Raw genomic sequence first — 25,980 nt, 5'->3', positions numbered from 1 at the left:
ATGTGGGTAATAAAACCTACAGAGTCAGAAGGGCATGATGAGTGTTTTGGGGTCATAGGTGCATGGGAAACATGCACGCAGAAACCTGAGTACTAACATGTCTAATTATGCATATTAATATATGTTAATCAGCCAGAAACGCCTTGCTAGCAGGGTATACGTCATTTAGGGTATAAAAACTGTGGAGTCAGATGGGAAGGTCAGAACTTTGCGTGGAAGGGCACTAGGTTGCGTTTCTTATGTATTAGTTCTCCTGGATCCAGTATTAAAATAAATACTTTGGTTTGCTTTGAACTTCACTCGACTGGTTTTTGTGAAACTTCCGGAACGAGCACGCCTCCCTCAGGAGAGGGGGTGTATTTTGGATCTTTTGGAGATCTTCTAAATTTTAATTACTTTGGGAACGGTCCAAAAAGAACATTTAATTCTTTAGACCCTGTCGTACCAACACGGCGTCTTTTCCAGGGACTTGACTAGTGTTCTCAATGGCCAGCAGAGCTAGGCTGCTTAAACGGCCTTGGCCCATGTGAAGTGTGTCCGCCTGTGAGTGCTTTGTGACGGTGGAGGGGCTCAGCACCACCCGCTGGACAGCAACTGCGATAGAAGTCAGAAAGAGTGATAGAAGTCAGTCTCCAAACACAAGCAGCTATAAAAAACCCACCAGAAATAGAAGCTCGATTTGTCGCTAGTCGATTTTAACAAAGAAAATGCCGCTAAGAGGATATAAGAAAGTCTGGCTCAACTCAGAACAGAATGAAAATGTAATGCTCCCACGGATCTTTACACCAAAGGATCGCTGATTCGCTCATTTCGCTGTCAATCAAAAAGGCATTCAGCCTCAGACAGATCATCCAATCATCATGCAGAAGCTGAGTGTCCGGGCCAGAGGCCAGCCCACTGCCCCATAGACCCCCCAGAGACGCTGAGCGTCCGATGGGCGGGACAAAGTCCAGCATTTATCCAATCACTCGTCTCGTTTCGCTGCACTTCGCTGCTTCGCTATTGAACTCTGTGGACGCTCAGCGTCCTCACTGTTTAAAGCATCGTGCGGTATGCACCAGAGGCGATTGCTCTAAGACTGCAAGCGAAGCTCAGCTTCCCCTAAAATGTCAAAAAACATTTACTTTTAATTGATTGGTATAAGATATTACATTTTATCCTGTATATTACAACACCAGCAATAAGGTCGAAAAAATTTAGTGAAAAACACAGTATAACTGTTGTAGAAAACAATTTTATTACTTTGTGTTTGTTGACAAATATCCTTAAATGATGATTAGTTAAATTAGCATTTATAACTACATACTCATTGTGTGAAATCCTGTACCCTATATGCATTTATATGAATGACTAACCAGCATTTACATTATGTATTACTTACACATGTAGTTAAACATTTTTGCTTGATTCTGCACTAATAACTCATATGATAATTACTCCTAATGACATATTATAAGCTAACTTCACTATATGGCATGATAACTTGATATTTACACATTTTTAATTCTTAACGTCTAACCTTGAACAGATGTGCACTCCAGGATTGTAACACACTGACATCATAGTGTTGGTCACGGAGGCGCTGATCTGTAGCTATTTGTGGCCTTGAAGTGTATATTTCTGACTCCCTAAATTTTAGTTTCTTGGGAAAAGAGGACTGGGAAGAGAGGCCCATTGTCAGCCTGGCCAGATAAAGAATGTCTTCAGGGTCACAACAGGCACCTGAATATTGCACGTGAAGAGCTGAGTACTAACACGTGAAATTATGCATATTAATATACGCTAATCAGCCAGAAACGCCTCACCACCAGGCTATACGTCATCTGGGGTATAACTGTTGGAGTCAGATCATGTGAGGTCAGAGCTTCACTTGGGAGGGGTATTACACTGTTCTCAATGTGTTAGTTCTCCTGGATCCAGTATTGTTAAATAAATACTTTGATTTGCTTTGAACTTCACTCGACTGGTGTGTGCGACTCTTTCGTAACGGACACGCCTCCCCCGAAGAGGGAGGGTGTATTTTGGACCTTTTTGTTATTTTCTCATTGGTAAACTTTAAATACTTTGAGAACGGTCCAAAGAAACATTTTTATCTTCAATAACACAATAAATTAGTGACCCATCAGAATTTATTATTAATTTTATGGCATTAAAGCAGTACAGGAAATTACATAAATTATTATCATCTTATCTGAGCTCTCAATTATGTAGCAGTTTGTCTATTAGATATAGCTACTTAAATCTTGAATTCTTCTTTTATAACCAGTCACAGTTCACAAACTACAGACTTACACAAGTACAAGCATATAAAACTCCCATGATCAAAATAGCCTTCATCTAAGTTAATTATTAAAACAATGCTATTTGTTGTATATTGCAATTAGTGGCATGTACAAAGAATAAATATTTATAATTTAATATCCTTTGTAATTAATATTAAAACAACAATAACAAGTTTATTATCCAATTAAAGATTTGGTCGTAACCCAAAATGCTCAGCAATGCAAGATTGTGTAGTAGAGATCTGGGAGATGATTGAAGTTAAGCATCATCACCACCACACAACAGGAGCAGGGCCTTACAATAGTCACCAGAGGTGTCATTCTGAAAGAGAGAGAGAGAAAGAAAGCAAGAGATTATATATGTGGAGCATGAGAGCACTCAAAATCTCAAACTAATATGCCCCCTACATTACGTGGAGTAATGAACATCTACAGCTACTTGTACAAACAGAATACAAGGATGTGCAAACCATTAACCTCTATATTTAAATGAAATTGACACAAATTTACAAAACAAGAGGTCTGTTTTTAAATACAGTGCCACCTGAGAGCCTGAATATTGGTTTCATCCTTGTCCCTTCCTTGTAGAGATTTCTCTGGATTCTCCAAATCCTCAGGTTCTTTGCTATATTTATGGTGAGAAAAATTCTTAAATACTTTCATTATTTGCTGGTGCAGTCTTTCACAGAGTGATTAACCTCCCATATCTTTACTTCTAAAAGACACATCCTCTCTGAGATAATGTTTTTAATCCCAATCATGTCACGGACCTGTTGCCTATGATTTCTTTTTTTTTTTGTAGCATGACACAAATTTATCTGTAATTTATTGCCCTGTTCCAACATTTTTTTTTGGTAACATGTTATTGGCCACAAGAGAAAACACACACACACACACACACACACACACACACACACGCACAAACACACACAGTAGGGTCCATATCATTGCACTAGGATTTATTTACATTTTGCACATTATCCCAACTTTCTTGAAAATGGGGTTTTGTATAATATTACACATGTTGTCTCAGCATGTGTAAATATGCATGATCACATGAAGTGTGCTTGATCTTAAATGTGGTATATGTTAAGAATGGGTACCTGAATTATTTTGTGCAGAGAAGTTGCAAATGACTTCCTGAATGCTGCACGTATATCCAGCAGGTCAATCTCACTGCGGGAAACCATGATCCTTATCAGGGTTGCATCATCAGTCCCTGCTCCCTGAGAAAAGAGTAGGGCTTTACACTGTGCAAATAAATCTATTGCAATAACACATCAACATATAATCTAATAATTTGCATGACATGTGCCTCAATTCCTTGTTAATATGTAGATGTGAATTTGACCACATACACATACATGGTTGGGCATTTCTAGGTATGCTGGGCTTGGATCAGGATATTTCAAACTTTCCTATACCCACATTTTGTCCACTGGTTCATATCTCCACAATCGTATGTGTTGCTTTTAAAAATATTTAGAATGAGGGTGAATCCCATTTTCTACATTTTGTTTAGAGGTAAGGGGTCTCAGTTCTTGTTGGAAAATAAACTAAAAAAAATTATTTTCTTTTTTAAAAAACTATAATAACCATATTATCTTATTTGCTTTAGTGTATTATTACCCTTTTCTTCATAAAAATCATAAAACATCACTAGTAAGTATGCTGATGTCTCGGTAGGTATCTAGTCAATTTCTAGTTCCAGTTCATTTCCAGCAGATCTCCTCTGATATCGCTGCAGACTGGTACATAGCTACGTCAACTCTCTTGAAAGGCTGTGCTGTTTCTTAGAAGATTTTAACTGCTGTGCTGTGTAACTCTGTCAAGGACGACACTTGAAAACAAGAGCTGGAGTAAGATAAGAAATGGGATTTACCCATAAAGATTTAAACAGCATCAGCTGGGTTAACTACACAGTCTGGGTTGCAGTATAACGCAAAGCTTGCACAAGGGGGAGCTTGTGTAAATGTCTATTATGGCTTTATGTGCCTGTTGAATTTCAAAATCAGCAACATTTTTTTAAAACTTGCGACCTAAGGTTTGAAAAACCCTGAATTATAGTACATTTTTTGTCCCACCCAGAGATATGTTGTTCTTTCACTACTCTACTAGCTTTGACATCGCTAGTGAAATTTTATTTATAATATGTAGTATATATTACAAGCATATGTTAATAATGAGCACTAAATTAATATTTAATTTTGTAAAGCACTTTGATTTTAAATGTGCTATAAAATTGACTTACTTACCAATATAGCTATATAAAAGAACTGAAATTCTTACCACTGTGTTCAGTCTGATTATAAAATCTTGGGGGTGAAAAAAACCTGAACTGAATAATGACCAATGTAGCACACTGAATAACACATCCAACCTGCTGTCAATCCAATGTACTTTTAGCACCACAGACCATTCATCAGCATTTCTGAAACTCTTACTTTCAAGGATTTGTACAGACACTCGGCAAAATAGGCAGGAACACTCCTGGCACATTTCACTGTGAGAGAAAAGGAAAGAGAATGAGAGAAAGAAAGAGACAACATTACTTTTGGACACCATATTCAACACAGTTGAACTAATCTTCATGTCTTAAAGGATTTAACGTTTGAGAGAAAATGTTTGTGCATTTCTTACCCACAGCCAGCAGGACATGTTGGAGGCCTCCAGAGGTTTCTCTCTCAATGCTTTGCTCTATCTCAAATCCAGAGAGCTTCTTATAGGCATCAAACACTGCAAAAATGGAACACAACCTGTGAACAATAGGGGCCTTACCTTTACTAAAATTTAGAAATGAATGTAAACAGTTTTTTGGCAGCCTCAAGCCCTATACACTTTCTGGAGGACAGGTAGTACTTCTGAGTATGGAATGAAGTTGCCTTTTCTTTCTCAAAACTTCAGAATACTTTTACAATTAGGAGCTTGCTCAACAAACAAATTCTGAGCTTTGATGGTTCAGGATATTCACACAGTACAAAACATGCAGAAAATAAAACAAATCTGGACTCATGGAATATAGACTTGTGATTAAATTAATTGTAATAAAGAGTGCCACAGAAATTCATTCATTTTATAGAATGTATTTTTCTCTTTAAAAATTTACCTTTGCTTCGAAAAAGCATTAGATGTGCAATTAAGCTTCCCTTCTATTGGATGTTAAAATTAAAAATGCAGATCACATCTACTAAAATAAGTGCTTTTTGCAGATGTGTGGTGCTTGTGTACAGTCTGTATTTCAGTCTCTGAACATTTAAGTGTGGTATATTTTGTGTGTGCTTGTAATGTTATGTGATATCATTATGTATAAGACATACTGTGCTAATTAATTTACATCATATCTTTAGGAATAAATACATATGATTAAGTAACTTACCTCTCCTAAGGTGTTCAGGACTGCGGTTCCCCAAGATAGTAATGAACTGATCCTCATCAGTTCCGAACTTTTTTTCTCCTGCATTAAAGAGAGCCTACCAAACATAATAAATAAATAAATAAATAAATAATATTATAACAGCTGCATAGGGTTCCATTATGTACTGTATGTAAGAAAAGCCTCTTAATTAACCATATATATTAGTTTTATATGTTTGAACTAGGCAAGTTACATTTTCTGCCATGTTACCCTTGTATGTGAAAGCAGAGTGGGATATTACACAAAGCTACTTTAAAACTTTTTACTGAACACTAAACTTCCATTTGACTAATCCTGGAATGGCATATCCATTTTTCCAGAAAAGCAGACTAATATCTTGTTAATCTTGTTAATACAAGATTTAGTCAGTTGATGCTAACAGAAACACATTCACAGTTAACTTTTTTTAAAACTGCTCAGTGGAGTACAGATTCACCACAGATTTGACTGGAAAAGAGTGTAGAGAGTGGCACTTCCACAAATGGACTTTGAAAAAAGTCTTTCAATTCACCATTTGACAGAATGGCCCAAAATAAAGTTTAATATGCCTTTAAAATATCTTTCTTAATTTTACATATGCTGTTCTTCATAGGGGTTTCTTACTCTAGGGGCAGTTCAAGTGGGATCAGATGCATATTGCAGTAAAAAAAAGGAATATAAGAAAATAGTAGAAAATAGTATTTTGACCTTTTGCACCAAATTAGTGTCTTAGTGTCTCTAATGGTGTCCCTTAGTACTCAGTGCTGTCCCTCCATTGTTATCCCCACAGTGACTGATGCCACAGTTGCAGTAACTGAACATCCTAATGGTGAAACAAACCTATCTTTGTGGGTCTGAACACCTTTCAAGAAACTAAATTATAAGTGTCACAGGACAATGAGGAAACCTTTGTGCTGGATGATCACAGAAACCTACAGAGTTGACCTTTGGGAGCCCTGCAAGTTGAAATTATGTGGAGGTTTTGGTGTCCATTCTTGTCTTAACTGGGCTTCAAAAAAAATAAATAAATAAAAAAATCACACATTCCTGACATTGGGGTGAATAATTTAAGGTTCAGTGTCCACTGGATCCTTGATTGGTCATGATTCAGCTCTGGTTAGAGTAAACCATGGTTAACCCCAGGACAGTGTAAAACAGAAAACAGGTTCGCTTTAGAACAAGGTGTCATAGTAACGGACACTCAAATCTGAAATGTAAAATTCCATGATGTGGTGAACTCTGAGTTAACACAATCGAGTTCCTTGCATAGCCCACACTCTGGAATACCCCCGCAGTGAGACAAACCCTTCTTTGACACGTGAAGGGCAGTGCAGTTTCCAACTATCTCCCAAACATCTCACACATGTGTATGTGTCTAAAAGTTCTTTACATTCAACTTCAACCACCAATATAAATCACATTTCATACATGAACAAACATAGCCAACCTGAGCATCACTCTGGATGGTGGCCTCTTGAACACCCTGCTGCCTGCTGGCCTAAAACAAAAACAATGATATTACAAATACAATCTTAACACTCTTCTTTCATTGATTTTCTGTAACTGCTTCATGTTAATCGTCAATTGTACAGAAGATCCTGTGTTATGGACTCTATGGTTTAAGCTGCTGATTAACTCTGCTTTGGTGCTCTTTTCTCTGTTGCTTCTGCTTTTTCTGGTCTTCATGTATTTTAGACTTCTGTTAAAAGAAATGCTGTTGGTTTACTAGCTGTATTTAATTTAAAAAACACACAACAAACCATTAAATCAGTGTTAAATGTTGCTTTGCTTCTCATTACTAGTGGGTTCATGAGTCTTAAAGTTCACCCTGTATTATTCGCCGTCTTTATTCTCTTGTTTATTTTGTATATTAGGGATGAGTTGCCATTTCCTTTATTATCCACAAGATTTGTCTTGTTTATTTTCTGACATAAACAGTGAATAATATGTTCTCTTTTTTTATTTCTTTTTTTTTTTAAAGCTAGGGACGAGAGTTTGTGAAGAGGATTAGCTGGATTTTTTTGTTGTTTTAAGTGTTAGCTCATGATGAAGTTGTAAACTGTGTCATATCACAACATTTATGAGCTGAATATAACTTGCTGTTTCAGTACATTTCTAATGTTGAATGACATAGATGTTTTGATCTACTGTTCTTTTCATTTTTCGTAGTGACTTTATTGCAGTTCCTTAGGCTCAGTCCTGTTCAGTTTTATTAAAAACAGAAAGGGTCATAGCACTCTAACTCACTCTTGTCATGCAATCTGAAAAATTCTGATATGAAGGGTATTAATATGGAGTTTGTCTCCCTCTTTTACATAAACAACTTCTATATGGTGTGAAAATAAAGACATGAGTTTGCAAACCAAAAAGCAGAATTCCTAACTAAGAAATACATTTTTGAAAAGGAGACAACTTGTTGAGAGGTTTGTAAACAGAATACTTCTGTTTTTAATTGTTTATTATTTATATACATGTTTCTACTGTTATTTCTGTACTTATTTCTGTTTTTACCACTTACTAACCATCCATAGACCTATTTCATAGATTGTCTCCGCAGGATTATTTATTACAGAGGCACTAAAACTGCCACCGGCTCCTGCAGTAACATTTCTGGTGTAAGTTCCTAAAATCAACTGAAAGCGGTAAGTACCTGCAATACCATTTCTACTACTGGCTGTTTTGCCTGCTCAGAGTGTGGCATTTTTAGTTTAACCTTCTTTTCCACCTCTAGCGATAATGATAGTGGTTGTGTTTGTGCTAAGTGTCAGCTAGTTAGCTCTCTGGTGGATAAAGTGGACCGGCTAGAAGTGCACATCCAGAGCTTATTATTATCAAGAGATTAACAGTGGTTATAGGAGACTCTATTGTTCGACACGTGCAATTAGCTACTCCTTTAGGGGTGCCAGCAGTAACAGCTGTTTATCGGGAGCCAGAGCACCGGACATTAGTGGCAACCTTAGACTGTTAGCTAATAGGAGATATTCGAGAATAGTCATTCATGTAGGGGCCAATGATATTCATCTGCGGCAGTCTGAGGTAACTAAGGGTAATATTAGAGAGGTGATTAAACTGGCCCAGAACTAAAATTAGGGTTACTCAACATAAGATCACTAAACTCAAAAGCAGTCATCGTAAATGTTATCATAAGTGATCATAAATTCAGCGTTTTCTGTCTCACAGAAATGTGGGTTAGACCAAATGAATATTCAGCACTAAATGAAGCCACCCCCCTAGACTATAATTATGTACGTAGCCCAAGATTATCAGGCAAAGGAGGTGGTGTATGTGTAATTTACCAAAATACCCTAGAAATTAGTCTTAAACAATGTGACACTTTCACTTCTTTTGAGGTTCTCTCTACCATTATTACAAATCTGGTCACAAAAAAGGACACATGTAACATTTACAGACCACCAGGGCCTTACTCAGAATTTCTGAAAGAATTCGGTGATTTTGCTGCAAACCTAGCTGTGTGCAATCACAAAATTATAATTTTAGGAGATTTCAATATCCATTTTGAGAAGAAAAGTGACCCACTAAAAAGGCATTTACCTCAATCTTAGACTCTATTGGTATTACTCAAAATGTAACAGGGCCTACACACTACTGCAGTCACACTTTAGACTTAGTCTTAACACTAGGTCTTAACATAGACAAAATTAATATCTTACTGCAATCCTCAGCAATCTCCGATCATTACCTAAACTTTGTAGTTTTCCAGAACTACAAAAAATCAAGCAGGTTCTGAACAACTAATTCCAGCAACTCTCACCAGTAAAGATTTTATGGACTTTTTTAATAATAAAATTGAGAATTTTAGACAACAAACTCAAGCCACAGTATTAAATCTGACCTGGATGCCACCCGATGTGACCGCAATTGTATATTTCAGCCGAGCCCGATGATAAACACAGATTAAATAATATAGAGGACTGTGTAAAAGACGTGAAAGGCTGGATGTTGCGTAACTTCCTCCTTCTAAACAGTAACAAAACAGAGGTCCTGCTTTTGGGTCCAAAGGTGGCAAGTAATAAATGATCAGATTTAATTTTAAATCTCGATGACTTTCCAGTTAAACCTGGTTCAGCAGCAAAAAATCTTGGTGTCATATTTGACCCGGATTTATCATTTGATCAACACATAGGCAGTATCACTAGCACAGCTTTTTTACATCTTCGCAACATCACTAAGATTAGAAATGCTTTATCCCTGCAGGATGCAGAAACATTAGTACATGCCTTTATTACTTCAAAGCTTGACTACTGTAACGCACTACTGTCAGGATGCACCAGTAGAAATTTAAGAAAACCTCTAGTTCAAAATGCTGCAGCCAGGGTCCTCACTAAAACTAGAAAATTTGAACATATCAGTCCAGTTTTATCATCACTTCATTGGCTGCCTGTAAAATTCTGCATCGATTACAAAATTCTGTTACTAACATATAAAGCTCTACATGGGCTTGCTCCTGAATACCCTTCAAGATACTATTTCCTATTATGAGCCTCCATGTTTACTCAGATCACAGAATACTGGATTTTTAATAGTTCCCAGAATTCAGAAGGCTTCAACTGGGGGAAGAGCTTTTTTTATAAAGCCCCCCAACTCTGGAATGATCTTCCAGAAAATGTTCGGGACTCAGACACAATCGAAATCTTCAAATCTAAGCTAAAACTCATTGTTTAGTTTATCTTTTCGTAGTTAATGCTACCCCATAGATAAAGGCAGCAGATCTGGGGGGTCCATGGACACAGGGAATTATAGTAAACTGAGACGCTGGTGCTGTCGTCCCGCCGCTTCACGCGATCACTCATGTTTGTTGACGGTGGAACGGAGGGATGCCTGTGTTTCAGGATGCTCCCCTTTTGCCTGTGTCCCCTTCTGGTTCTCCCCTTTTATTTAAAGCTGTCATGGACAGATATGCCATTCTACTCCATTCATCACTGATTAGTTTCTGACCACAGAACCACCCATGACCAGATATTTGTTTAGTTGACCTTTTTTTTTGCAGTTTACAGTGCTCACCAGTATATCGGCTGCATTTGTGTTCAGGTCATATCCACTGCTCCATTTGGACACACACACACACACACACACACACCTTCAATCACTTCCTTTATCATCATTATCCTCAAAGCAATTATACAAAAGACTTTTAGCATCATTTCTGCACCAATACACAGGCAACAAACAAACATTTACCCTGCTTATAGACCTTGATAATCTCTCGAATCTCAGCTTGAGTTCGAGATGCCAGGATTTCAATCAAAACCTTCTCATCAGTGCCTGCTCCCTAAAGAAAACAAAACAAACAAAAAAGTGTTAGGTTGATTTAAATCTTTTTCTAAAATTCTGGTGTCACTACTTTGTCATTTATACAAATACCAAGTCTATTGCTATTAACAGGCTTTTAAACCCATTAACCCCTCCCACCTCAAATTTAGTGGTCATCTGTTGTATTGTTTGCTAAACCTCCCTCAACTTCAAACACTGTCATTAATCTGGGAAGACTAATGCTAGCACATACTACTTCTGAGACATGTCAAGCCACCTACTGCTTCTTCTCAAATTATCAATAAAAGAACTGGGCTGCTCAACAAGCTTGGAAGGAAATGGCAACTGCTTTGGCAGCAAATATAATGAATGGTATTGAGAAAATGGACCTGGATGATTGTAATTATTTACATGCATACACACACACACACACAGTGGAACCTCTACCTACGAACTTGATCCATTCCGTGACCCGGTTCGTAAGTGGAAAAGTTCGTTTCTCGAGTCAATTTTCCCCATTTAAAATAATGGGAAAGCAATTAATGCGTTCCAGCCCACCCCAAAAGTCACCCTTTTTGCACTGATATATGTTTACAAAACCCTTAAATTAGTAAATAAAATACATGTAGCATTACTAAAAATAAAGAAGAAATACAGTGGTAACAGTTTTAGCGGAAATAGTTATGCACACGTTGCAGTGGCATAAGCACTACATAACTCAATGATAAGTCAATGATAATTAATTATTATTTTATTAATAATTAATTATTTAATTCATTTTGCTAAGCTCCATGTTTGGGAGCATTTAAATAATATGTAGTGTCTTTACCTAATTTTCAGCTTAGACAAGAAAACCATCTTCACATATTATACAGCAGAATTAGCTAGAATTAACTATTATTAATGAATTATGCTCATTGACCCGCCGTGGGTTCTTGACTCTGAAATTGAATCTGAACTAGAAGTTATAATTCCATACAAGAAAGGTGCACACACAAACAAATAACCAAGGATTGGTTTTATCACATAACTGGTTTATTAATTGTAAAATAGAATAATGAATATTGATTATCCATATAATGAAATGGATTACAGCGATATATGAGGGAACAGGGAGATTAATATATGAGAGAATTTCTCTATGATATTTATTACCCTAAGTTCTAAGAAAGGCTATTGTTAATCCCAGCAAACTTTCAGTACCAACCCATCAGCCATGAGAAACATGAGACCATGTCAGACGGCTAGTCTCCTCCAATGCTCTGGATGTGGCATTGAATTTTTTCTGCAATAACTATAGTGTTTCTTAATCTGTAGTTTATATCTGGATAAAAATTAAAAAAGAAAAATCTGTTCTTTCTGGACCACAAGGAGCCCAAGACTGTTGAAGAGAGCCATGAGAGAGCCTGCGCCTGCAGAGACGTCTGCAGAGCAGGAGAGCTCTCTGACTACCCTATCTGATAAGCATTGTCTGCTGAAAGCAGGAGAGAGACATTCTTCAGAAAAATATCTTCCTCTCCAAAATTCTCGAAGTGTGTGTCTCGGAGGAGTGTTAAAAGAGTTAGCCTAAGTGTGGTGTGTGACTGGCTTTTACCAGAGTTTCCTGTACTTTGGTAGTGGCATCACATAGAATTTATGACCCTGGACAAGACAAAGGCTTGAAGGCCATCTCCTTTGAGTGAATCTCCAAGATTTTGAATCATACTTTTGCAATATAAAAGATTATATGTTAACACAAAGTAATATCATTAAGAGTATGTCTTTACCTTGGTTCTACATAAATTCTTATAAACAAAAATTACTTTAAACACATGTAAATTAATTTCACCCATTTTGATTGTCCAAATGGAATTAATTTCAAACAATTGTTCACATATGTAACTTCAAATTGTTTTAAACCAGTGGGAATTATGGTTTAATTAAGGTTAAACTGATCCTCAGGAGTGTCTCTCTGCATCCTGCTTTTGAGAAGAGTTCCATGATCCGCCAAGACCCGGTCATAAACTTTCCTTGAAAGGACCTATAGTGTCAGCTTTATGACTCTCTGACACAGAGAGCCAGGCACCAATTTGGGGCCAGTTCTTTCTAAAAAGCTTATCTTCAAATTCCAGTCTTGCTTGGTGTGGAGGGGATGTCTCTGAGACGAGCTAAAGTTTGGGTATTTAAAATAAAACTCTCAGAAAGTCAAATTTCATATTTAGGTATTAATACATATTCATCGTGTCATACTACAAAGTAATAAAAAAGAAATAAAACAAGTTTTAAGTGGTTACATATCACTACCTTGGAGACGTGACGACTGGCTGAAGGAGTAACACTGGCACTGGCTGTATGACAGGAGGTGGGGGTGGGTGGAAAAATGGAGAGTAGACGTGAAGGTGAATGTGTGGAGACGAAGCGTAGATACGGCACGAATTTCGATGTCTGAGCATGCTGGGAGACTCGCCCATTAGAGTCAGTGGCCATTTCCAGCTGCCGGCTCGGCGGAGGCTCGGGTTCATTTCTTATGGTTCGTTGGTGGAGGCAAAAAATATTCAAATGCCCGGTTCGTATCTTGGAAAGTTCGTTAGTATAGGTGTTCATTAGTAGAGGTTCCACTTATATATATATATATATATATATATATATATATATATATATATATATATATATATATATATTCCACTTATATATATATATGTCCGTGTGGGTTTCCTCCGGCTGCTCCGGTTTCTGTGTCCGTAGGTGTGAGTGTGTGAGAGAATGCGTGTGTGTGTGTACGTGTCTGTGTTGCCCTGTGAAGGACTGGCGCCCCCTCTAGGGTGTATTCCCGCCTTACGCCCAATGACTCCAGGTAGGCTCTGGACCCACCTCGACCCTGAACTTGATAAGCAGTTACAGATAATGAATGAATGAATTAATTAATTAATTAATTTAACAGCATTAGTGTGTGCGTGCATACCTTAATGGCATGCCTCAATGATGTCACATCAAACATTACAGGTGTTTCCATTAGTGCCACAATCAGAGTCTCAAACTTGCCTCCAAGCTCAGATTTCAGATCACTCACCAAGTCCTAGGGAGAGAGAGAAAACAAGAGAGGTATTAGGAAATTAGTATGATGGAAGTTGCTATCATCCATACAATTAACTGATTCAGACCCATTGTGTTAGTGCAGAAGAATAATGGAATTAAGAATATACAGGGTGAGCCATTTATATGGATACACCTTAATAAAATGGGAATGGTTGGTGATATTAACTTCCTGTTTGTGGCACATAAGTATGTGGAAGGGGGGAAACTTTTCAAGATGGATGGTAACCATGGTGGCCATTTTTGAAGTCGGCCATTTTGGATCCAACTTTTGTTTTTTCAATGGGAAAAGGGTCATGTCACAAGAAAAACAATGGTGTGCTTGGTTTTAATGTAACTTTATTCTTTCATGAGTTATTTACAAGTTTCTCTTTGTTTACAGCCATTGACATGTCGCAGAAATTAACACGTGAGGAGCAGATAGAAATTGTGTTGATGTCTGGTGAACGCAGTAACCGGGTCATTGCAGCAGATTTCAATGCAGGACACCCTGGGAGACCACCCATCTCCCATGCTACAGTTAGCAAACTACTTGAAAAGTTTCGTGAAAACTGGTTCAGTGTTGGATTTGCCAAAATGTGGATGCATCAAAACTGTCACTAATGAAGAAACATCAGTGGCTGTCCTAGCTTCATTCAGCAAGAGCCCGCAGCGTAGCACTCGCCACATGTCACTGGAGAGTGGCATCAGTCGAACATTCCTTCAGCAGATATTAGCCACTCACAAATGGCACCCTTACAAACTCTAGCTGCTGCAGCATCTCAATGAGGATGACCCAGATCCGTGCACTGAATTTGCAGAATGGGCAAAACAAAAATTGGAACAAGACCCTTAGTTTACAAACAAAACCACCACTATTGGTTTTGCTACATGATGATGTGTTTCCTTCTTTATGCACTGAAGCTGGCACGTTCCCTGAGTTTTTCCAGCAAGATGGTGCACCACCACATAATGGGTGTCAGGTCCGAGCATGCTTAGATGAACAGTTTCCTGGAACATAGATTGGTCGTCGTGGGCCAGTTGAATGGCCCCCAAGGTTTCCCAATCTGACCCCTTTAGACTTTAATCTTTGGGGTCATCTGAAGGCAATTGTTTGCCCTGTGAAGGACTGGCGCCCCCTCCAGGGTGTATTCCCACTTTGCGCTCAATGATTCCAGGTAGGCTCTGAACCCACCGCGACCCTGAACTGGATAAGCGGATACAGATAATGAATGAATGAATGAAGGCAATTATCTATGCTGTGAAGATACGAGATGTGCAGCTCCTGAAACTATGGATACTGGAAGCATGTGCTAGCATTTCTTCTGCGGTGTTGCTATCAGTGTGTGAAGAGTGGGAGAAGAGGGTTGCATTGACAATCCAACACAATGGGCAGCACTTTGAAAACATTTTATAGGTGGTCAGAAACTTGTAAACAACTAATAAAAGAATAAAGTTACGTTAAAACCTAGCACCATTGTTTTTCTTGTGAAATTCCCAATAAGTTTGATGTGTCACATGACCATCTTCCCATTGAAAAAAGTTGGATCCAAAATGGCTGACTTCAAAATGGCCACCATGGTCACCACCCATCTTCCCCCTCTCCCATTTACTAATGTGCCACAAACAGGAAGTTAATATCACAAACCATTCCCATGTTATTAAGGTTATTAATGGACCCCCTGTGTATGTGTATATATATATATACATACCCTATATCAAAGTCATAGGCTGATGTAAACAGTGTGGACCAGCATGTTGGGAGCGAACAAACATTGAAAGTATACAGCAATAAAACGAAACAAAAAAAACAAAAAAGAGTACAACATGAAGCAGACTTCACCTATCTATTTCTTTCACAGAAATTGCAACATTTACAACCTTAGCTAATATGATTGATATTTTTTCATATCCACAGGTTGCAGCTGATGTCACAGTGTAGAGTAGCTGCCATATTAGGCACCTACTCATTACTCGAACAGACATCTCAAACTGTAATACCCAAATTGTTGTATTGTTTCTGTCAACACTTTTCATTCTCATTTAGATGTTAAAATAAATTAAATGCAAGCATGGACCCCTGACTCATTTATCCACATCACACTATAGCACCATACTCCCTACATAGAGCACGTTACAGGTAATAAAACTAAAAATGCAGATCATAACTAGATGCTAATTTGACAGGGAACTTGGACCTCATAGCTCACTAAAAATTATGTTCTACATACATCATATTACTTGTGATCACAAACTGTTATTTTATGATGACTGTGCCCTACGGAAAATATTTGGGATTTGGGCTTGGCTTCCGCGCAGTGTGGAAACATTTCTCACTGATCATTCACACTTTCAGACAAATCTATTTTGTTAAGCTTTAAGCCAAACCAGAGATATAATTAATGCAGACAGTCACGATAAAACATTTTCCTTCAAAAATCTGAAACCTGAGTGCAAGTTATTTACCCAGTAAGCAGGGACCTGGAGGTTGTGGGTTCAAGTCCCACTCAAGGTGACTGTCTGTGAGAACTTTGGTGTGTTCTCCCCTTTGTCTGTGTGGGTTTCCTCCGGGTGCTCAGGTTTCCTCCCACAGTCCAAAAACACATATTGGTAGGTGGATTGGCAACTCAAAAATGTGTGAGTGTGTGTCACCCTGTGAAGTACTGTCGCCCCCTCCGGGTTGTGTTCCCGCCTTGCGCCCGGTGACTCCGGGTAAGCTCCGGACCCACCATGACCCTGAATTAAGTAAGTGGTGTCATTCAATAAATGAATGAATCAACTGAAGCTTGTATATGATGTGTGTATGCATAAGTTTTCCATTAGATTCTATGATGAAATTGCTAATTTTGCCAACAGATTTTGATGTTTATTTTCCTCCTTATTATGCTACACTGCAGCCACTGATGTTAAGAGGCTCCAGCTCAGGGAGAGGTCCCCAATATGGTGTCCATGCCTGCCACCCCCAATGCCTAATGCCGCCCTGATGTTACCTTGCCGTGCAGGGTCTTGTAGGCTGCCTTGATCTGCTGGCGCTGAGCATTGCTGCGTGAGATCAGCAGCTTCAGAATGGTTGCCTCATCCGTACCTGTACAGACAATACAAATTGAAGTTAAACAACTTTTGCACTCATTTTATTGATGTGACACAAAAGAACAAGCAAGTGCTATGTTGAATATCCATGCTTGGCAAACTGTATGTAAATTCTATAGAACATGCATATGTCCACAGCATGCAATCAGGGAAATTTCATATAATCCAGAAGACAATCTCATTCTTTTTCATCCAGTTTAAACAGCAGCGTTAAAGAATAATACAAACATTGAACAATGTCATTTAATTCATTTATGACTAAGCTCCCCTGACCTGATTATTAATTTGTGTTTTGATTGGTTGAGAGCAACAGAGTAGAAAAGTCATTAAACCTCCCCAAAATTAAAAAAAACATTCTAACTAACCCAGTCCTTTCATGGCCTTGAAAAGAGTCTCAGCATCACTGTTGGCGTTGAATGCAGTATAGGCCTTCACAGTTCCTCTTCCAGCCTTGGTAGAAAAAAACAAAGGAGTTTAATTTTGTATCCAAAATTGTATCCATTAATCCAAAAAGTTTCTGGTAATGTTCAGTCTTAGGGATTTCCTTGCTTTAACACAATCTTCATAATGTGCTGATTTCTAATAATCAGACCTGAATAATATACTGCTTATAATATAATGAAATCTCAGGTGATATTACCATTAATATCACAGCTTTAACCATTTGTGAAAAAAATGTTATAAGAAGAGAATGGGGGGAATAAATACATAAATAAATAACAAAATAAATGAATTTTAAAAAAATGTACCAGTGTTGAAGGTGGATTTTTTCTTCAGATATTCAAAAATCAATTAAATAATGAACTAAAAATAGTCTGTTTCACATACTGTAAAATAAAATTGCTTCTAACAAGTAACAGTGTGGAGTAGAATTCTTGTCATATTCTGGCTTGAAGGAGAGGGGAAAATAAAGGAGGATCTCAACAAAGCATGCAAGTTTATAAAGCACAAACTTGTCACAAGTTTATTGCTTATGAAATAAATGGTCAAAAATATAGTTAACATAACCCATAGAAAAATGTGGCTTTATGCTACAACCACCTCAACAAATTGCTAACAGGTGGAGTCAGGTCTTACATTCTAAAATTTACAAACGGAATTCAAACACAATAGTTGATAATGAGGGAAACAAAATAATAAATAAAAACCCCCTTTTTTATTTGTGCTTGTGAAATATTTAATGACGTTCTATGTCTCTACACAAATTGGTCAGATGGCAGCTTATGTTTATTATAGCAATACAAGATGGGCTAGTAAATTTAAGGAGTTCACTACAATGTTTCAATGTAAAATACATTGAAACCTAAATTAAATGTGATGAGAACCAATGTTAAATGAAATATGAGCTTCGAATGAACAATAAAGCTACACAGACTGCTGGAAAGCTCTGACCCCAAATTGCTAGCTTCTGATGTCTATTTGATATTTGAAAATTTGATAACAAAACCTAATCACATCAGTAAAGCACTGCTTAACTGATTAATTCCAGCATCATATAGTTATAAACATAGTCCTTTTAAACAGGTATTAGCACAACTCCACTAGCACTAACTAAAAATGTTGAAACCGCATGTGGCAAATTAGTGTTTAACCCAGAATGCAGCCATAACCTCACTAATTTATTCAAAGCCTTAAGTTATTACAAATACCACACATTTTCCAAGTCGTTGTGAATATGGAAACATACACTGCTTACTTTTAACTGCCTGTTCCTTTAAGAACTAATGCTTTTAAGAACTGGTTGTAACTGGTAGTCAATGTTGCATCATTCTTCCTACCTGACTTGATGAAAATGTTAGTGAGATTTACATCAGGGGTGAGGCCCAAGTCACGAGACAAGTGGGTGAAAGAGAAAATATAGCATAAAAGATAAAGAAAACCTCCTCAGGTGTGGTAAACATCTTATCCATGTCAAACAGACCAGGACAATGGAACTGCATGCCAATCATGCTTTGGCCATGAACCAAAGAACCTTTGTCAATCTACGAAACAAACACTCAGGATTCACCCAGGGTAGCGTGCCAATCCATATCTGAGCATGCACACTTTCACTCACACACATACAGACATTAATTTACATACACACTTATTAGAGAAGCCAGTTCACCTAACCTTCATGTTTTTGGACTGTAGGAAAAAAACAAAGACCCTGGAGGAAGAACACGGAGAACATGGAAACTATACCCAGATAGAACTTGAACCCAACGTTAACATGTTAACCACTAAACCATGGTGCCACCCACATTATCAATATAAAAAGCAATCTTATACACACTTCCAAGCCAAAGTAAAGAGCACCAGCTTCCTAACGATGGGCAAGAAAATTCTGCAAAATTATAATTTGGGATTAGAACATTCCATATGCAAATAAAAAGAAAGCACAATTAAATTAGTGTAGGGTATTTATATTCTCTGAAACTGGAAAAAAGGTAGTATAGACCACACCACAGTTTTAGCTGTAATGCATAACATCTCCATGGGTGCTAATATCTTGTAATCTGATATGGTTTTATACCCAAACTGCTTTATTTGTTCAAAAAGTGAAAGCAATTTCCAAAACAATTCACAGCAGTTCCAGTATTAGATAGACCCAATTAGTACATTCAAACACAGACACAAACACTCATTTTCCCACCGGCTTGGATTAGCCTACAATGACAACCAGGGCATTCATATTTCTTTTTTATTAGCAGATACTCATTAAACACATTCTCTGTCTCACAAACACATCACCACAACCACTTGTAGTACTCGGCTTAAACTAATCCAAGTATTTAATGCCTTTGGATTTTCACATATTGTCTCCTAAGGAATACGCAACAACCCAAAATAATACAAGCTAATGTTGGCTGCAGTAAACAAAATCAGGCTTTACGTCTCTATGCGCTCCAAGTATTGTGTTTGAATGGGTTGGTCAGTATTGGGTCCCAATGGCTGTCTCCTTAAATCATAGGTATGGCAAGACATAGTAAGAACTAACAGCCTTAAGCAAAACCGACTGGTTTCTGCAGTTAAACTGGAATCATCAGTGTCCAATGATAATGTGTAAAAATAAATAAATAAAGTGTATAGATAGATAGAGACAGAGAGGGACAAAGAGAGAGATGCATTTTTAACAACAACATGTGTTACAGATTTAAAGGTTTAAATCTTCTCTGTATTGGTATTTATTATTAATGCAATTTTTTTTATCAGTGGAGACATGCAGTGTAAATGGGGAACTGGGGGACAGCCGTGCCCTTAAAGTTAGAGAAGCTAGCTTGAGACGCTTGAGCAAGACATATAACCCCCAAACTGCTCGATGGGCTGCTCCAGTTGGTGTGTGTGTGTGTGTGTTCACTGCCCCTATTGTTTTTGAAGAATTGATCACTGGTGTTTGTTTGTGTGTTCAGTACCACAGATATGTTAAATGTAAAATATCAATAAGGGGATTAACTGTGGTGATTTATTTTCTTTATTGATTACTATTATTATTATCAGCAGCAGCAGCAGCAGTAATGAGACCAGAATTCTGCATGGCACACCCTTGTGTTGATAACTAACATCTTGTTGTACACATTTTGAGCAAATAATAATAAAGTTGTACCATTTATGAGTTCATGATATTTTGAAATGCTGAAATATTCTGCTAAATATATGCTAATGAGTAAAATGTTTATTAGTGCTATAAGTGTTTTGGAGGACTTGATATTATGCAAAGCTCTGTGTATTGTCTGAGACTAATGGATGTCCTGGCTGCAGTATTATCTAGTCACAGCTGGATATTTGTTGTGGTTATCAGTGACAGCAAAACACGATGGCGTAAAGAAGTTTAAAACCACGAGTTGCAAATTCAGTCTATAAGAAATATGTAAAGTGATGTAAGAAATTTAAAGTAAGTGCAGAACAGAACACACCCAACATAACACTGCTGAGGTTGTAACAAAACCAAGGAGAAGACTGAAAAATAAATGTATTTAAATGTTAGGCTATGATTTTGTCCCAATTAATTTAAAACCACTTCTGGTTTGTTTTAGTATACTCAAAAACACACCACCTTTTACTCTTCCTTATTCTCTTCACACTGACCTCTCCCTACATCTGTATTAATCAAAATGCAAGGATACGATCCAAATGAAACTAAACAAACAAACTAATCAGGTTTTAGACAGGTGACTATGCTCCAACTGCCTCTTTGCTTTCTCATTTTAAACATTAGAGAGAGAGAGAGAGAGAGAGAGAAACCCATCCTTTGAGGAACACCACCCACAGCCATGAGTCATATGCACACTCTGGCAAAGGGAGAAAAAATGAAAAAAAAATAATAATAATACATTTATATTGGCTCATATTTAGGGGAAGCAGAAAGAAACCGCCCCTCCGCCCAGGACTAAACTTCTACTCTGAAACATCTCAAGCATCTGTCCAGTCAACTTTTATCAGCATTTATTCAGCATGGCTGAATATCACATTAGCACTGACCAGAGCAATGATTATAATTAATGATAAGACCTCTTTAATACCCCTTAGTCTAGAATCATAATCCCACCTTTTCTGTGATAGAGGGAAACAAGTTGCATTATGTAAAACTAGCTGTGTTTGCGAAGACTTTAGAAATAATATTACACTCTGAGTAAATGTTTCTTATATTTTTTTATATAATGTTGTATATGAACTGTCAAACCATTACCGTGTAGAGGTGGTCCAGAGGGCACACAAATGTAAACTATGATGGATATTTAACCACCAGAATTTTCAAGAGACTCATAAATAAAACACTTACCATTGTAACTTTACACTACTGCACTCTTCAGTGAAGTTTAAACTGTAAATAAATTACACATAACCTTTTAGTTACTTTTAAAAACATATTTTTCTCATGTGCACAAAGTAGAAACCATCTCTCCCTTCAAGACAGGCATTAAAATAACATAAAATCTGCTTCAGTGCTTACTCACTGAAATTCAGTTCTGTTTTGTAGGTTATGAACAAATTTATATAAGCAGCCCACAGTTTTATTCCCGGGTAAGGTCTCCGGCAGAGATGAGAGATAAAGTTACTGAACTAAACATATAGTGTTTAAAAGAGACTTACCACAAAGCTTAGCAACTAGAGAAGGCTGTTAGAGGAGGAATGAGGAAAAAAGTAAGAATGAGGGCAGCAGAGGAGGGATACACCTTTAACAGCACTTGTTAACTAGAGCCGCACCCTACTCACATCATGGGTAATGTAGTTTTTCCTAGAAAAAAAACATTTTAAATGTATGGAATTATTGACTTGACGAGTCATTTACAATGTGAAGATGTTTTTTCTACAAACTGGATTCCAAAAAAGTTGGGACACTAAACTAATTGTGAATAAAAACTGAATGCAATTATGTGGAGATGGCAAATGTCAATATTTTATTTGTAATCAAAAAGATGACAGATCAAAAGTTTAAATGTAACATTTTAAAGGAAAAATATGTTGATTCAAAATTTCAGTGTCAACAAATCCCAAAAAAGTTGGGACAAGTAGCAATAAGTGGCTGGAAAAAGGAAATTGAGCATATAACGAACAGCTGGAAGATCAATTAACACTAATTAGGTAAATTGACAACATGATTGGGTATAAAAAGAGCTTCTCAGAGTGTCAGTGTCACTCTGAAGCCAAGATGGTAAGAGGATAGAGCAGAAAGATAGTGCAGCAATACAAGAATGGTGTTACCCAGCCTAAAATAGCAAAGACTTTTAAGTTATCATCATCAACCGTGCATAACATCATCAAAAGATTCAGAGAATCTGGAACAATTGCTGTGCATAAGAGTCAAGGCCATAAAACTCTACTGGATGCTCGTGATCTCCGGGCCCTTAAACATCACTGCACCTCAAACAGGAATGCCACTGTCAAGGAAATAACAGAATGGGCTCAGGAATACTTCCAGAAAGCATTGTCAGTGAACACAATCCACCATGCAATCCGCCGTTGCCAGCTGAAACTCTACAGTGCAAAGAGGAAGCCATTTTTAAGCAAGCTCCACAAGCTCAGACGTTTGCACTGGGCCAGGGGTCTTTTAAAATGGAGGGTGGCAAAATGGAAGACTGTTCTGTGGTCAGATGAGTCACGATTTTAAGTTCTTTATGGAACACTGGGACGCCATGTCATCCGGACCAGAGAGGACAAGGATAACCCAAGTTGTTATCAACGCTCCGTTCAGAAGCCTGCATCACTGATGGTATGGGGTTGCATGAGTGCTTGTGGCATGGGCAGCTTGCATGTCTGGAAAGGCACCATTAATGCAGAGATCTATGTTAAGGTTCTAGAACAACATATGCTCTCATCTAGACGTCATCTCTTTCAGGGAAGACCCTGCATTTTTCAAGAAGATAATGCCAGACAACATTCTGCAGCAATCACAACATCATGGCTACGTAGGAGAAGCAACTGGGTACTGAAATAGCCAGGCTGCAGTCCAGATCTTTCACCTATAGAGAACATTTGGCGCATCATAAAGAGGAAGGTGCGACAAAGAAGGCCCAAGACGACTGAACAGTTAGAGGCCTGTATTAGACATGAATGGGAGAGCATTCCTATTTCTAAACTTGAGAAACTGGTCTCCTCTGTCCCCAGACGTCTGTTGAGTGTTGTAAGAAGGGGGGATGCCACACAGTGGTAAAAAATGGCTTTGTCCCAACTTTTTGGGGATTTGTTGACGCCATGAAATTTTGAAACAACATATTTTTCCCTTAAAATGATACATTCTTTCAGTTTAAACTTTTGATCTGTGATTTGTGTTCTATTCTGAATAAAATATTAGATGTTGGCACAAGTCAATGACTACATCTGCTCGAATCTGCGGCTACGAGTCTTAAGCGCTGTCTTGCAACACATGACTACTTCCGCGCTCTCACTTCTGCACAAGGTTTTATTTATGTTTTCCATCAGAGATGTGATAAAAGTGTCATTCCTTGTTTTCCCTTTTCCCTGTTCCAAGAACTGCAAGGACCCTCTGTCCTCCATGTTTGTTTTCTGGAGCAGGTTTTCGTAGGACGTGCTCAGTCACTGAACCTGGATACATCAGCCAATAGCATGACACCTGTACGACACCCAGAGGGGCTTACTGATCTCTGAACAATGCCGACCCCTGTCTCTAAAGATGCACAAATTAGTTTTGCACCACGCTCCATCTGATATATTTGGTGCAGAAGTGAGAGCACATGGAAATAGTCTTGTGTGAGTGAAGAAGACAGCGTTTGAGACTCGTATGTTCACATGTTGGTTTGCGAATGTGCAAGTTTTATATGAGTATGCAAATGTGCTTTGCACCATATTTACCGCTCCAACTGGAGCAGAATTGTGAGCGTATGATATTTTTGTACTTGTGTGTATAGAATTGGATTTGTGCACCTGTAGTAAAAAAATTGTGAAGATGTTATTGTTATGCTGTACTTGTGGTAAAAAATCTATAGGTTTGCAACTCCTGACGTAATTCTCTCTGTGACTTCAAATTTACTGATACACGTGTGGCTATTTTCTACAACTACAAATTTCATTGTCACAGGTGCTCAGGAGTTGTGCACCAAATATACCTCCATAACCCCCCCCACACACACACACACACAAACAAGTGCAGCAAAAGTTTATTAAAAAGCAAAGAAGAATATATACACTACACGATAAATTTTACATTCTTTATTTTCATAAATTCAGTTACATAGTCTGCAGCCTGGCTGTGATAAAGCACAAGTTAAAATACTAGTAATTTGTATGGCGAGGAATAAAACAAATACATATGTACGTTGGGGTCAGACTTAGTCATATGATTAATCAGTTTTAAAAATATACACATTAGCCTTAACTGCACTAATTTAAAGCTTATATAACTGCTCCCAAAGTTTTTTCTTCTGGTACAGACAAAACCACTCTGTTACTTATGTTTGTCAAGCATTTATTAATCTTCCATTCCACTTCTAAACACTGTGAAAAACTGAAATAAAAGAAATATTGCCCATTATAATAATAAACACATTACTAGTTTTTTCTTACAGTGAATTCCCCTTAATAACTATAGATTAGTCTACCCAGTGGCAGCATGTAGAGTGTGAACAATACAGGGCCAATCACTGATCCTTGTGGAACACCATATTTAACTAAAGTATGATTAGAGGATTTATTATTCAGATAAACAAAATCATAATGGTCAGATAAATAGGATCTGAACCAAGAGAGGGCAGATCCTTTTATTCCTACCAGATATTATGGTATCAAACGCTGCACTAAGGTCAAGCAGCACCAGAATATAGATATAGCCCTTATCATGTGAAAGAAGTAAGTCATTAGTTACTCTTGTTAGAGCTGTTTCTGTGCTGTGATTTGGTCTAAATCCAGACTGAAAAATATCATGAATGTCATTGTTTTGTAGGTAAGAACACAACTGATATGACACGACTTTTTCTAGAATCTTAGCAATAAAAGGGAGGTTTGATATTGGCCTGTAGTTTGCGAGCACAAGAAGGTCAAGATTGGGTTTTTTTAATAATTGGTTTGATTACCGCTAGTTTCAGAGGTTTTGGTACATATCCAATGTTGGGGGATGAGTTTATCATTGTGAGCAATAGTCTAATGACTTTAGGTAAGATTTGTGTTGAAATAATTGTGTTGGTACAGGATCCAGTAAGCATGAAGATGATTTAGATGAGCTAATTAAACTAAGCATGTCATTTTCATTGACTGAATTGTAAAAGTAGCCTAAGTGCACCTCAGAGCTGGCAGGGGGTTCATCAACAAGAGCCAATGTGACTTTGGACTGAGTTTGGATTTTGAGGTGAATGCAACCAATTTTATCATTTAAAAAACCCATAAAGTCATTACTAGAGAAATCAGAGGGGACAGTGGAGTTGATTTCCCTTTTGTTGCCAATTAGATTTGATACAG

The 25,980-nt window shown here is 37.6% G+C and overlaps 1 protein-coding gene across 2 annotated transcripts; it reads right to left on the bottom strand.

Moving 5' to 3' along the window:
* Window positions 1–1,534: 1,534 nt before the first annotated feature.
* LOC136691864 (annexin A5-like) lies at window positions 1,535–22,204 on the bottom strand. Of its 2 annotated transcripts, XM_066664751.1 has the most exons (12): window positions 22,162–22,204; window positions 21,851–21,892; window positions 17,454–17,538; window positions 16,989–17,083; window positions 13,889–14,002; window positions 10,889–10,966; window positions 7,124–7,174; window positions 5,659–5,752; window positions 4,923–5,018; window positions 4,727–4,785; window positions 3,386–3,508; window positions 1,535–2,604 (listed from the first exon to the last, which is right to left on the bottom strand). In XM_066664751.1, exons 2-12 carry the CDS (start codon window positions 21,851–21,853, stop codon window positions 2,542–2,544), a joined length of 861 nt encoding a protein of 286 aa, XP_066520848.1. In that variant the 5' UTR covers window positions 21,854–21,892; window positions 22,162–22,204; the 3' UTR covers window positions 1,535–2,541. The 2 variants fall into 2 exon arrangements, with proteins under 2 accessions (XP_066520848.1, XP_066520849.1); XM_066664752.1 differs by lacking the exon at window positions 10,889–10,966.
* Between the last annotated feature and the right edge of the window lie 3,776 nt (window positions 22,205–25,980).

Source organism: Hoplias malabaricus, chromosome 3, assembly GCF_029633855.1.
Source record: "Hoplias malabaricus isolate fHopMal1 chromosome 3, fHopMal1.hap1, whole genome shotgun sequence".
NCBI classification, from domain to species: Eukaryota; Metazoa; Chordata; class Actinopteri; order Characiformes; family Erythrinidae; genus Hoplias; species Hoplias malabaricus.
Note: the sequence above shows the minus strand (reverse complement) of the source record. Positions and strands in the feature narration are given on the sequence as shown.